At 38.0% G+C, this 14,611-nt stretch overlaps 1 protein-coding gene across 9 annotated transcripts in view; it reads left to right on the top strand.

The window, feature by feature from the left end:
* ARHGAP17 (Rho GTPase activating protein 17) overlaps positions 1-14,611 on the top strand; it is a 130,400-nt gene that overhangs the window by 75,207 nt on the left and 40,582 nt on the right. For all 9 annotated transcript variants that reach the window (XR_003568919.1, XR_003568918.1, XR_003568917.1 and 6 more), the window contains exons 3-4: positions 4,356-4,460; positions 9,722-9,795. Coding sequence is in view for 6 of the 9 variants with exons in the window: in XM_027859765.1 (XP_027715566.1) it covers positions 4,356-4,460; positions 9,722-9,795 (179 nt within the window). In the remaining 3 variants the exon portion in view is untranslated. The remainder of the gene's footprint in view (positions 1-4,355; positions 4,461-9,721; positions 9,796-14,611) is intronic.

Below are 14,611 nucleotides of genomic sequence, written 5' to 3'. Positions count from 1 at the left end.
TAGCTGCCCCTAAGCATTTATTTATAAATTAGAATGCCATAACCTTCTAAGCCTCATAGAATTGAAGATGTAGTCCCCTTAAGTGCTGCTATAGCTGAGGCTGTTTCTTATCAGCTGTGTTAGCCTTTGTATTCAGTCAGCTATGAAGTTCATCCGCACGTTTAAATGCCTTCCTTCAAGGGTACCTTTTTTTTTTTTTTTTTACTCCTACCACACCACCACAGTATTCTTTGTGATGAGGAATTGTGCCATGAAACTTAAAGTTGGCACCATTACAAAAGTTTCCCTCCAGCAAGAGCAACCATTTTTGTTGAGTGCTTTGCAAGTTCAAGGTCTGATATGTTTTTGTAATAGACAAATTTTATCTATTTTGCAAATATTTTACTTTAGGTATTACATATGCTAGATTAATAAAATTTGTATTAAACAAACTTACAAGTTTAGTTTTTGGTTTTTTTAATCTATAGTAATATAGCATAAGAAATTTTGTAGCATACCTATTAAAATTCATCACATCCTCTGAGAACCATTGGCCTGCTATTCAGAGAGCACTTTTCATAAAAGTATCCACATAATTCAGTAGTAGGTGCTTAATGATGAATTGTTTCCTAAAATAGATTTCTAAAAATTGGATGCTTCATAAATATGCCTGTATAATTTTTTTTATTATTTTATCAAATCACTAGAAAATAAATTCACCTTCTCTATATATAGTTTTTCTTAGAGATAATGGAGTTGAACCTACTCATTTTACAAATGAAGCACAGAGAAAGAAATTGACTTACCCACAGCCACAAAGTTATTTAGGGTTTGCCATATAGGATAGTGGAAGAATCCTGTCCTTGGAGTCTCAACAAGGTATGAGTGCTGTCCTGTCCACATTTGACCGCTGGTGTTGCATTTAATCTGAGTTTTACTGAAGTCCTTGTTTTTTAAAAAAAAAATGATTATTTTTTGTTATGTCATTTTCAAAAATAGTCTCCTCTTCATCTCTTTCCAGAAAACCATCCTTTATAGTAAAGAATAAAAAATGAAATCAGTCAATAAGCATTTAACACACAGTAATAGTTAGAAAAACAATCCTTACCCTCAAGGAATATGCATTTTAATGGGTCAACAACATGTAAATACTTAGATACATACAAGATATATACAGCATAAAGGTAATCTCAGAGAGACGGTACTGATGAGGGGGTGGGGAGAAAATCCAGGAAAAGCTTCCCCTGGAAGGTGGGCATTGAGCTAATAAGACTTTGAAGGAAGCCAGTGGAATGAACATGGAGAGGCAAGGATACAGAGCTTTCCGGGCCTGCTGGATAGACAGCCCATGCAAAATCATAGACTTGGAACCTAGAGTGTTATGCTCAAGGAACTACAAATAGGTCAATATTGCTAGATGGTAGAGTTTGTAGAAGTGAGGGGGTAAGCTATGAAAAGTTTGGAAAGATAGGAAAGGGCTAGATTATGAAGAGCTTTAAATGCCAGCCACTTAGAGGATTTTATATTTGGGCCTCTATTTTCATTTCTTCACTGTCAGTGTTTATTCATTTCATTTTTTTTTTTTTTTTTTTGGTAATGCCTGTTGTTATTGGGAAGTTCTCCAGAACCACCAAATACAAATAAATGGTTAGTAATAAAGACATGATTTATACATATTTTTGTGGGAATCACTGTAATAATTTATCATTGTATGTCGTATTATTTCATGATATCAAATGGATACTATTAGTCACTGCTTTGCATGTGTCCATGGTTTTGTCAGTATACTTCAGTTTCCTCATCTCTAAAATGAGAGCTTGGACTCAATTATGTCTGCAGTCCCTTCTTCCCTTAACATTCCAGAAGAAGAGGACGAAGAACAAGCATTTATTAAGCATCTACTATATACCATGCACTGTGCTCTGCAAATGTTATCTCATTCTAAGACTGAGCTCTGACATTCTTTATTATGAGATCCTTCTTATATCTTCACCTTCTGTGATGCATGTTCTGCGCTGTAATATGCTTTGATCTGTGAGACCACGAAGACACATCCACAATTGGAGACCAAAAGACAAGACAGCTCTCGTAGAAAACATAGTCAGGCTCTTCAAATGTGAAACGCACCTTTTTTTGTGTGTCTGATAAAGTAAAACATTTTTTAAAAATGTCTGGAAACCAGTCAATTTATGCCCCATGACAATTCTCAGAGATGGAAAATCAAATGACATAAAATCTTGCCTTTGGAGGGCTGGAAAGCTAAATTGTTTTGCTTTGGGGAAGTTGATTCTGTTGTTGTAACGGAGCCAGTAATTTGCATTGGTTCTCTTTGTGTAAAAAGCTGATTGCTGTGGGTTTGAGGAGAACCAGCAGTGATAAACTTACTGATTAGTATTCAAAAAATGAATGTAAATTTGCCTGCTTGGTAGAAGCTCTAGTAAATGGGCAGAGGCTGCAAAGATAAAATTCTGCGGGGTTAGAGAGCCATTGACAAAGAGGCACCAAATCATCTCATTAGTTCGAATGTTTATAGAGAGAAATTTTTTCTGTTTTTTTTATTTTGGGACCTTTTTTCAAAATAGAAAATCATTCCCAAGGGCTTCCTCTTGGTTTTAATGAGTCATCAAAATGTAGATTCACTGCATTCCTTCTCTGAATAGAGGCTCTCATCTACATAAACAGTCTTCTCCCAACACCAGTGTTTAGAGCATGGGATCTTCATACACAGCTCTTCCAACTTGGAGACCTCTTTCATTCCCCAAATATTTGCAAGGACCCCTGCTTGGATCTAGTAAATGAAATTATACACACACACACACACACACATACACACACACACACACACACACACACACATAAAGATATATAGATACAGATATAAATAAAACTTGGCAAACCTTAAAACACTTTATAAATTCAACTATTTTTATTATTCTATGAGAGTTGGTTTTCTTTTGTTTTGGTTTTTTTTAACCATTAGCTTTCTTATATGTGCTGACTGGCTTTAGAAGTATACTAGGAACAAAACAAAACCAAAAAAAAGGCATAAGTTGTATAATTTTAAAAATACAGCCTAGTCTATAGAGAGTTTAAAAAAAAACTTATACCATTTCCATTTTTCTTCTTAAGATGTGTAATTACATTGAGAGGTGACAAGGAGAAATTATCTATTAATAATCTTAGCGTTACCTGAACCATCAATATGTACTAACTAGTCAACAGAACTATCGAATCTGAGACTTATGGAATCTTAAAAGGGGAGCTTAGAACTTGAAATGTAGGGAAGAAGCACTGGATCTGGAGAACAGGGTCCAAGGATCCACCCTGCCCCTTATTAGGTGTGTGACCATGGCTGAGCCATACATCATCTCCCTGAGTAGCATTTTCCTCACCTGTAAAATGCCACTCTCATTATAGTTGTTTTGCCTGCTTCCCAGAGCTGTTGTGTTCAGTATAAAATATAAAGTGCCAGGCAAGTGATAGTTGATGCTCTTGTCCCAGAATGCATGACTCTTTGCATATAACAGGTTCACTTAATAAATGTTTAGACTGAATTGATCATAGGTGACAGATGGCACATCTGCCCAGGAGTGAGTTTGGGGCAGGGATTGGGTTCATTAACCAGTCTCGCAGGTGTCTTCACATTCTGTGTTAGATGAGGTCTTTCTCTGACATTATGGATAGGAGGGAGGCTACATACAGAGGGGATAGAGAACCAGTCTTCAAGCCAGAAAGGCCTAGATTCAAATTCTGCCCTTGACACTTACTGGCTGTGTGACTGTGGGAAAATCACTTACCCTCTCAGTGCTCTTAGCAACTCTCTGAGAGTGTATAGAAGTTTGATAAAAGGAATTTCCTCACTTCTGAGTGCTCCACATCAATGAAATTACAGGTATGGTGCCCTATCCCTATTGGTAGGGATTAGTAAGAATATAAATAAAAATTTTAAGTGGGAATACCTGGTTAAGTTGAAGAAAACAAGCAGACTGGAATGGCAATAATTCACAAGTATTTATCCAAATAAATCTTGCATTTACTTAGCTACCTAATGTGTTTTATTTCCTTTAGAATATAAACTCCTTGAGATTGGGACTGGGGTTTGTTTTGTTTTGTTTTTGGTTTTTGTCTTGGGAGTACCCTAGCCTAACATAATGCTGGGTATATAGTGGCCTTAATGTTTGGAGTGAATGGAATTCAGTTTCTGCCTATTCTATTTAACTGTGTCAAGGGGTTATTTAACCAGAGAGAGAATGCTTTCCCCACAAAACTCTGATAGCATTAGTTTTTACTGTGCTAACACAGACATAATAAACATATCACAGAAAAAAAGGGACTCGTTGAGACTGAGAAAATAATTATTTTTCCTCCTTTGTTAGATTGAGAGACGGCTCGACACAGTGCGGTCAGTGTGCCATCATTCCCACAAGCGCCTCTTAGCATGTTTCCAAGGCCAGTTTGGCACAGATGTGGATAAGCGACATGTAAGTATTTGACCTTTTGGAGATGTGTGTTTGCTTTCATCTCTGGCTTTCTCTTTCCTCTTGATCAGGTGCCTTGCCCCAAAGTCAGTACAGCTCTAGAATAGAATGGGTGGAGCTACCCCACATGTTGCTGTTTCTAGCCAGTAGGAAGCTTGGGACATGACCCTTTACCAGCAGTAGCATTCCTTTGCTGACAGCGCTGTTGTGTCCTGAACCCCACTCACTTGCATTGTTTCCTTCCTCGTCAGTGATAGGTGTTTTGAAAGACTGGGTTAGCATTTGTCACAGACAGAAAAGAATGGACTCATTCAGTTCAGAACACCCTGGAGTTCCCACACGACACCAGCCAAACACAGAGGTTGCTTTCATTCTCTTGCGTTGTAATCCATCTGGCAATTCTACCCCTTACTTTTTTAAGTTCTTGTATTATACATGAGTATTGAATCTTATGAGCCTAATTAGCCTTCCAATAATAGTCATTTGTACATGGGAAAGTTGATTGAAGCATTGTAGAGCATTACAGCTAGAGGTCACCCAAGATAATCCAGTTCAGTGGAGTCGAATACAAACAGGGTCATGGATCCATACAGAAGGATCCCTGCAGGTGCAGATTGACTCTGAAAGCCACATAGTAACATTGTCTTTGTTCTGTCGTATTTTTATCTGTTTTGTTAACTATTTCCCAATTACATTTTAACTTGGCTGGGGTGAGGGGTGGAGGTGGGACATTTTTGACACCTCTGACTTAGTCCGACTTAACTTTCCCAAACTCAGAGAATGTCAGAACCTGAAGGGAATCATGGAACACAGAATATCTGAACTTGGAAGAGTTTAGATCTAGAATCTATAATGTTAATGCTAGAAACAGCCTTGGAACACAGAATATACAGTGTTAGAGCTGGAAGGAGCCTTAAACTTGATGATAGATCAAAGAATTTAGAGTTAGAAGGAACCAAAGAGGTTGTATAGGCAACCCCCTTATTTTCAAGAATTCTCAGAGCATGTTAGAGCTGGAAGGGGAACCATAGTACATAGGATGTCAGAACTGGTGGGGACTTGAAACATAAGATGTTAATGTTAAAAATGGCCCTATAACATAAAATATTAGAACTAGACAGGACTTTGGACAAGGTTTAGAAGAGTTTAGGGCTGGAAAGGGACCTCAGTAAATGTATTGTCCGCCTTGCTCATTTTACGAATAAGGAAGTTGAGACTCAGAGATAAAGTGGCTTGTTTTCAAGGCCACACAGCTAAGTGGCACAAATTATTTTCTTTTTTTTAATTAATTTATTTTTAGTTTTCAACAATCACTTCCATATGCTTTTGAGTTTTAAATTTTTCTCCCCCTCCCCAAAACTGTGTGCAATCTGATATAGGCTCTACATGTACATTCTTATTAAACATATTTTCACATTAGTGATGTTGTAAGGAAGAATTAGAACCAATAGGAGGAAAGAGGAAACAAAATAAAACAGAAGGAAAAAAAAAGAGCAAATAGTATACTTCAATCTGCATTCAGACTCCATAGTTGTTTCTTTGGATGTAGATAGCATTTTCCATCATGATCTTTGGAAATGTCTTAGATCCTTGCATTGTTGAGAACGGCTAAGTCTATCAAAGTTAGTCATCGCACAACATGGCTGCCACTGTGTAGAACGTTCTTCTGGTTTTGCTCACTTCAGTCAGCATACAAATGATTTTCAAACCCATGTTTTCTAAGTCCAGCATTTTACCCACTGTGCTTTCTTCTGAATATACCAAGAAACATGGAGTCTTCATCATAATAATCATTCACATTTCTGTTGCACGTTAGGGTTAACAGGGCCCTATACATATATTATTTGCTGCTCATAAGGACCTTGTGAATTAGGTGCAGTTATAGTTCATTTACAGTCTAGAGAAAACTGAGGCTAAGAGTGCTTAAGTGTCTCCCTCAGGGTCACAGCTGATAAGTCCTTGAGGCAAGCAAAATTCAAACTCACCACCGACTCAGAGTCCAGCCCTTGATCCGCTGTGCTACTTAGCCATATTAGCAAGCTGAATAAAAAAAGAGGAACCAGCATTCAGGCTACTTGCATCCGTCTTTACTTCAATGCCGCAGAAAAGATAGCTGAATGGCCAGGAAAACAAGACAGCACAGTTTCCCTTTCTCTTGGAGTGCTGCTCCATGTGTCAAGGAAATGGAAGTATGAAATAAAAGACATAGCACCAGTCTATTCTATTCAAATAAATCCATCAGAATTTAGCACAGCCTGGCAAGAAAGGAAGCATAATATAGTGGAAATAGCACTTGCTGGTAAGAAACATGGATTCAAGCTTAGGCTATGTCATCTACTACCCTTATGACTATAGGCAAATCTCCGATCCTCTTTTTCTTTATAAAATGGAGATACTGATATGTGCTCTGCCTGCCTCAGAGGGCTATTGAATATCATATAAAATAATGAATATGAACGTAGGTAGCACAAGAGTCATATAAACCTAGAATCTAGGTTGTCATTGGTGCAAACCTTCTATTACTAAGGATTATAGCAAAGCTGCTCTGCCTTCATTAGCAATTTATTGAGTTGCTGTGGCCAAGAACCTTCATCCCTGGATGGCCCACCTTGTGATAATGAACCTCTCAATATAGAGAACCACAGGACAGGACAGAGTTTGTTCTCAGCTGGTATAGGCTTCAGATATTCGAGGTTACCTCCACTCTGGGATGAACTATCAGAGCAGGAATTTAGAAGATCTTTAAGCATCTTAATAACTACAATGTATTATAATGACTTTAACAGGTAACAGCTGTATAAATAAAATTATCTTTGTACTCTCCTCTTTAATCTTACAAATTAATTCAGTTTAACAAACACTTGCATTTTGTTAGACATTGAGGATAGAAAAATGACAAGGCTACAGTGTTGAGGAGGAAAAAGGGATAATACTTATGCACAAATAATTATATTAGGTAAAGTATATTACAGTCATAGGAGAGACCCAGACAAAGTTCCATAAGAAAATTTGAAGAGAGAAGAAATCAATTTCATTTGAGGGGTGGAGTGGTAGATTCAGGGAAGGATACATGGAGATGATGGCTTCTGAGCCAGGCCTTTAAAGAAAGGAGTAATTTCCACAGATAGAATTGTAGAGAAAATACATCCCAAGTCTAGGCTTGGAGGTTTGGAGGAGGGAGATGAGGAAGGGCACAGAGTTGGGAGAGGGAAAGTTGATCCTAGAGAATAATAGCTAGTAGGTTAATATGGCTAGCAGGTAGTTTATGAAATCAGGCTGGAAATAGACATTGGAGCTTACTTGTGAAGGACCTTAAATACCGAATAAAGAAATTGATATTTTATCCTCTGAGCAGTAGGGAGCCACTGAGAGATTCTGAGCTGATAAGGAGCATGGTCAGACTTGTGCATTGGGGAGCTTCTTTTGGCAGCTATCTGAAAGGTGGATTAAAGAAGACAAAGACTGGAGGCAAAGAGATGAGTGAGGAGTTTGTTACAGCTGTACAAGTTGGAGGTGAAGAGAGTGGAAAACTGGGGTACTTTCAGTGGGAATGGGAAGGGAAACGTGAATTCAAGAGAGATCTTGGAGGTAGGCAGGACTCTTTGAATGAGGAGGGTTGGACACAGAGAAGAGTCAGTGGATTACTAGGCTTCAAGCCTGGGAGACTGGATCCTAAGATTTTCTTCCTGATTGTACAGATGGTAGGAGCCTGGAATAGTCAGAAATGGCTTCCTGGAATAGGTTGGACTTGAGGAAGGGCTTTGAAGAATGGCTAGGCTTTAGGTGGGTAGGGAACTTCAACTATTACACTTATTAAATTGTTATGTGATTATTAAAAAATATTTTCTTTATTTAGCATGTAAACCCTCTTAGAGATTCTTAATTTGAGGTCTGTGTACTTGTTGATTTAATATTTTGATAAATGGATTTTAATATAATTGATTTCCTTTGTAATCCTATATATTTTGTGCATTTGAAGACATTATTCCTAGAACAGGTCCATAGGCTTCACCATCTTCCCAAAGGGGTCCATGACACAAAAAAAGGTTCATGATACACACAAAAACAAGCCTTTATTCTAAATTCATTTCTATTCATTCAGCAAACTTATATTAAGCAATTACTTTATGCCGTGTATTGTGCTAGAAGATAAACAAGTTATCATTCCTGTGACAGCTTACAATCTAGTACTATATAGAGTACAAGTTAGAATACTATGAATGAATAAGAGGCATACCAAGTACTGTGAAATCAGGTGAGCGGAAAATCACTTTCACTTCTGGTAATTAGGGCAGAATTTATGAAGATAGGGGCATTTGTACTATACTAGTTGAAAGATATCGACACTATTTACTAGGAGCAAGTCACTTTAACCTTTCTGAGTCTCCTTACCTCTTAGGAACTAATAATATTTGCGCTGCATACCTGTTGTTTTTGAAAGTGTTTGTTTTGAGAAAGTGCTTTCTAAACCTTAAAGATTAGAAATGGAATTTATTAATATTGATCATTAATACTCTTATTACTAATAAGTAATAGTAACAATAGTAAGAGATGGCTAAGATGTTTGAGATTCCTAATCAAAAGGCTGTCTTTGAATTGATCACCTACTAGATAGAGAGACTTAGAAATTCATCTGAAAACTAAGTATTCTTCTTCAAAATCATTGGCTTTGGTTATGCACATATAATGGAAGTAGTGTGTGGTTGAAGGAGCCCTGAATGTGGGGTCAGGAGACCTGAGTTCTAGCCCCATTTCTTACACTTATTAGCTCTTAGACCTTGTACAGTTCGTTTCTTCTCTCTGAGACTGTTTCTTCTGTAAAATGTGAGGATTGAACTGTATGGTCTCTAGAATCTTAACCCTAGACTTACTATACCTCTAACACAGTGTGCTTTATTCTAGCAGCTTTTCCAGCTCCAGTGTTCTAAGTACGGAGGTTTCACTTAGCCCTAAAATTCTTTGATGTGGAATCTCTAAGTATGAGAGTATATAGAGTCGAGAAAAGATCAGACACAGCTTAGTGAAAGTGCCTCCTGAACCTCTTTTTACAGGGTTGGCAGACAATGGATGTGGAACTCTGCATATAATGTTGGCTTGATTAGTTTTACTGAAACAATTTTTTTTTATTCTTTGTGTCTCTGTGTGGGGAAGGGAGGGAGCATAATATTTGAAAGTGAAGGTGATATAAAAACAAAACATCAGTTAATTAAAAAAAAAGTGGTACTGAATAATAATGAAACAAAAATATGCCTTCTGTTTTACAGAAAAAACTCCCTTTGACTGCCCTTGCTCAGAATATGCAGGAAGCATCTACCCAGCTTGAAGAGTCTCTCTTGGGGTAAGCATTCACGTGATTCTAAAACATGTGGTTCCATGAAGGAAACAGAACTGTACGTGAACTGCAACTGTCTGTGCAAATAGAAGAGAATGTTGACATGATTATGTGGCTGTTGTAAGACAAGAGGTATAATTCTCTAGTCTGGGGAGTGAGTTGAGCAGCAGGGACAAGACGAGGTGACTTAATGCTGTGGGATAGTGTCATACTAGAGAAAACTGGCAGGAAGGGCAACCAGCCCAGGACAGTGGCTCACCTGAGAACACTTTTGGAAAGATCACTCGACTTGGAGTGCTGTGTCACTATGTGCAAGTCACTTAACCTCTCTGAGCTTCACTTTATCTGTGAAAGGAGAATTACAACATTTACCTCACAGGGGATATTGTTGTAAGAAAAATTCATAAATGTGAGCTGTAATTCCTGCTGAACTGTGAGGGAAAGCTGGCCAGCGCACCCGAGATTTTCCTTAACTTCCACCAGGGGTACATTGGAGGGGGAACAATTTTAGCAAATATAAGGGATCTCATGTCCACAGCTGGCAAAACATTAAAACCATCATTTCTAATAGTGTGTATTGCTGTTGAGTCCGCCTCTTCAAAGGGAACTTCCTGCCAAACACTTCCTCCTCTGCCCTGATCTTGACTGCTCTAACTGCCCTGCACATTGGCTTCATTTTGATTGGTGTTATACTCAGCTGGTGGTTTGATACATGCTGGAGATTTGTTACCTTGAAAATAAGTTTTCCTTGCTGTGGTTTCATAACACCATTGTAGTGGGCCTCTAGTTAACTAGATCAGGGAATGTTGCAGCATTCTAAAAACAAAATGACTTTCAGTCCACTGTATCTGAAAAAACAGATATCTGCTACTTGAACTTTTTCCTGTAGGATAGAGTTAGAAGTTGGGAGGAGTCAAAGAAAGACTCAGTGATAGGCTCTTGCCATTGTGAAAGGTTAGGAATCATCAGGCAGCATAAGAGGCCTACGTTCCTCCAGCCTGAAGGTTTTCATCCCTTTGTCTGCTGCATACGATTGAAGGATATCATTAGCATAGTTTTGGGTCATCCATCAGTGCCAAGTTATACTCCTGCTACAAGAATGAGAGCTTAGTTTTTAGAATGCTGACCTGTCCTCATGTGTCACTTGTCATCATGCTCCATTTGCCCTTAAGGTTCTTCATATTTGGTTTCCAAGTTCAGCTTCCTTGGATTCTCTTGTTGAGATCATATCACTCTTAAGACCCCCTGTATCACCAGCTTGACTGATGTCCATGTCTTTGACCTTTGGAAATTCTGTCCAATCTCTTCAGCCTGTAATAAAGGTCTCATTGAGAAGTCTGTACTTCCTTCGGCTACCTCATGGACAGCATGTCTGTTTTCCCTGTCATCCTCAGTCCGTTTTTCCTGGAACTTCTTTGATGTCCCTTCCACAAGATGCTCCATCTCTTGACTCTTGCCATTTTCACTGGCTGTCCCCCATGCCTCGAACTCTCTCTGCTCATCTCCACCTCCTAATTTCCCTGGATTCCTTTGAGTCTCAGCCAAAGTCCTGTCTTCTGTAGCAAACCTTTCCCAGTCCTCTTACTGCCTAGTGCCTTCCCTCTGTTGATTATCTCCAATTTATCCTGTTTAAGGGGCAGCTTGGTGGCACAGTGGATAAAGCACCGGCCCTGAAGTCAGGAGGACCTGAGTTCAAATCCGGCCTCAGACCAAACACTTGACACGTACTAGCTGTGTGACCCTAGGCAAATCACTTAACCCCAATTGCCTTAAAAAAAAATTTATCCTGTTTATACGTAGTTGTATACATGTTATCTCCCCATTAGACTATAAACTCCTTGAGAGTAGTGATTATCTTTTTTTTTATTCCCAGAACTTAAGCACAGTGCCTAGCATATATTGTAGGTACTTAATAAATGCTAATTGACTGACTTTTCCTCTCTCACCATCCTCCAGTATATTTTTCCTTTCTCATTCCTGTATTTACTCTCCTCTGGGGGTATTTCCTAGGCGCCTCTATTCATTATCTATTCATTCTCAGTCTGAGTGGGATTGTGCTTCCTTATACCATTTTCTTCCTGGCTGAACAATATACATCTGCATTTTCAAAGCTATTCAGCAAAGAAGTTTTGATACAGTTAGCTCAGTATTGACCACAAATGATAGCATCTGGAGAGCCTCACCATCTGAAAAGAATCAATTCTCTTCCAAAGGCATGCCCATGACAATGGTGAACACCTTTGGCAAATGTTTGTTTTCCCAGTCATTGAATAAAGTTACTTCCCTGGTTGCATCTCTCATGAAACCTTATTTGATCTTCAGATGCATGGTAGACACCTTGCTGAAGGAGAATCTTTAAGGTGTCATTTTGCTCTGTGTGTGTATATATTTATTTATATATACATTTATGTATATACATGTTTTTGCATTGTAAGTCAAGTTAATAAGCATTTATTAAGCATGTAATGTATGCCAGGCACTGTAACTAAACAGTAGGGATGACAGAAAGGCAAAAGCAATAAACATATAGGTCTTTATTCTCTACACCTCTCAGTCAGTGTGTAACTGTGAAGATATGAACTATTAAAGAAAGTAGATTGCAAAAGCCAGCCTCATTATATTTTTGTCAAATATAGCCTCAATATATGCAAATGTCATTACCATAAATATTTTTGTAGAGTTTAAAAAGTTGGTATATAGGTTGGTCATTATTGATTTCTGTAGTCTTTGTCGTTGTTTTAATACTGTCCGTGATTTTTTTTTTCCTATTCTTTAAGAGTAACCTCTTTGAAGTATCTTGAGCATAGATTCTTGCCTTTTAACATTTTGTTGCCTGCAGCACAGTATCTCCTGTTTCCTCCCAAGAACTATCCATTGTCTCAAGGAAAAATGTCACCAAAAAAAAAGCAAAACCACCTGTGTAAAATACTGAGTAACTGTAGCTACCCAAGAGGAAGTGAAGATCCAACTGTTTTTCTCAGCTTCATTTTCTTGTATGATTTCTACGTCCTTGTATATTAAATCAACTACACCAGTATTCAGGTCCAAATGTGGTAGTTTCACTACTGTCTGTCATGAGAATTGTTCATTCTAGAGAACTTGGTCATTCTGTTCAGTTTCACTTCTCTTTGTTGTTCTTTTCAGTTTCATTTATCAATACTTTTAGGATGATCTAGTTTATTAGTTGGGTCTCACACCAAGTTATCTGCAAGTTCTTTCTCACTCCCACTGCTTTTCATTTTTTTGAGAACTGATATTACATATAATTTTCTATCATCATCCTTTGTAATGTTTTGCTAATGAGAGTTTGTACCTAATTTGGTGTTGCTCTTGACCACTGAATTTTTTTTGTTTAATAAGGAGATTATGTTTACTGGCTGAGGTGGTTTGGGTTTATTTTTTTTAACTTCCTCATTGGGGTGCTTGTTTTGCTTTAAGTTAAGCTTCTCTAAGAAATGTTAGGAATGAGTCAGAATCTACTTTTGTTCATTTTCAAGGTCAGCAGCTTATTTTGTTTAAGTTTGAGCTGTTATAATTGCATGCGATGTCTTATCTTCTTTCCTTTAATTTGATATTAATTTAGACCTTTGCTCGAAGCATACCAACAGTCTGATGCAGATATCATTAGTATCACATTGTTTTCCATATATTAAGATATGAATGCCATTTAAAATATTTAATGTTCACCGAATCTGATCTTCCAGCTATCTTCTTAAAGAAATTGTGTGTGTGTGCGTGTGTGTGTGTGTGTGTGTGTAAAATATGGCTTTTGATTCTCTGTAAGCCTCTATAATCTCATTTCTTCATCCTGAACCATATTTTCCAATTTTTTTTATTTATTTGTTTATTTTTTGGTATTTTCTGTGTGCCCACATGTTCATGGCAGTCACTGCATATCATGGTACATGTTGAACCCTGGATTTAGAAGATCTTGTTAAGTTCTTCATAGAATTGAGAGGCAGCATGTTACAAGAGAATGCAAAGTGAATTTGGAGTCAGAAGATCTGTGGTTAAATCCAAGCTCTGGCATATGACCTGTATGACCTTGGACAAGTGATTTCCCCTTCTAGTCTTCATTTCCTGAGATGTGAAATGAGGGGTTTGGACTGGATGACCTTTGAAGGTTTCTTCCAGTTTCACCCCGTGAACCTATGCAGTCTCCTTCATCCTGTTTGACAAATGTTGATGTGTCAATCTGCAGCTGAATTCCAAGTGTTCTCTTAGCCAATATACATCTGAGCGCTGTAAGGCAAGCTGAACAAAGGTCCTGTGAAGGGAGATTTCTTGTTGTTCATAGGCACACCATGAAACAAGTTCTCCTAGATTCTTCATTTCTCTGAAGGAAAGCAGTGAGCCATCCTTCCTCTTAACTGCAGCTCCTTCATGTGGCTTGATTTTATATCTAGCCAGAATATTCATATGGATGTGCTTTTGTTCCTTTAGTTCTCCAGCTTTTGCAGCAGCAGCAGAAGAAGAGAGCAATCTGAAGCCTTGGCCACTGAAAGCCATTGTGTTTTTTCTTTTTCATGGGTAACCAGGGTCAAAGAATATATGAGCTCGTGCCATGCTAACATAGCTTTCAAGAACTTAGCACCATGCCCCTCTGCACTATGATGAAGTATTGGAGCAGGATTTTACAGAGGATAGAATTCTCTAAATCTTTTAAAAATTTGGATGGTTTTGTTTTTGTAAATATCTCCCTCCTCTTCCTGCCTAGCAGATAATCCTTTGTAACAAAGAATAAAACAGAAAGAGGGTGCAGGGAGCAGTTTCACAAAATTAACCAATACATCAGCTTAATGTGATAGTATATGTGGTGTTC

Source organism: Vombatus ursinus, unplaced genomic scaffold (genome assembly GCF_900497805.2).
Source record: "Vombatus ursinus unplaced genomic scaffold, bare-nosed wombat genome assembly UNPS02014171.1, whole genome shotgun sequence".
NCBI classification, from domain to species: domain Eukaryota; kingdom Metazoa; phylum Chordata; class Mammalia; order Diprotodontia; family Vombatidae; genus Vombatus; species Vombatus ursinus.
This window is presented reverse-complemented; position numbering and strand designations above follow the sequence as displayed.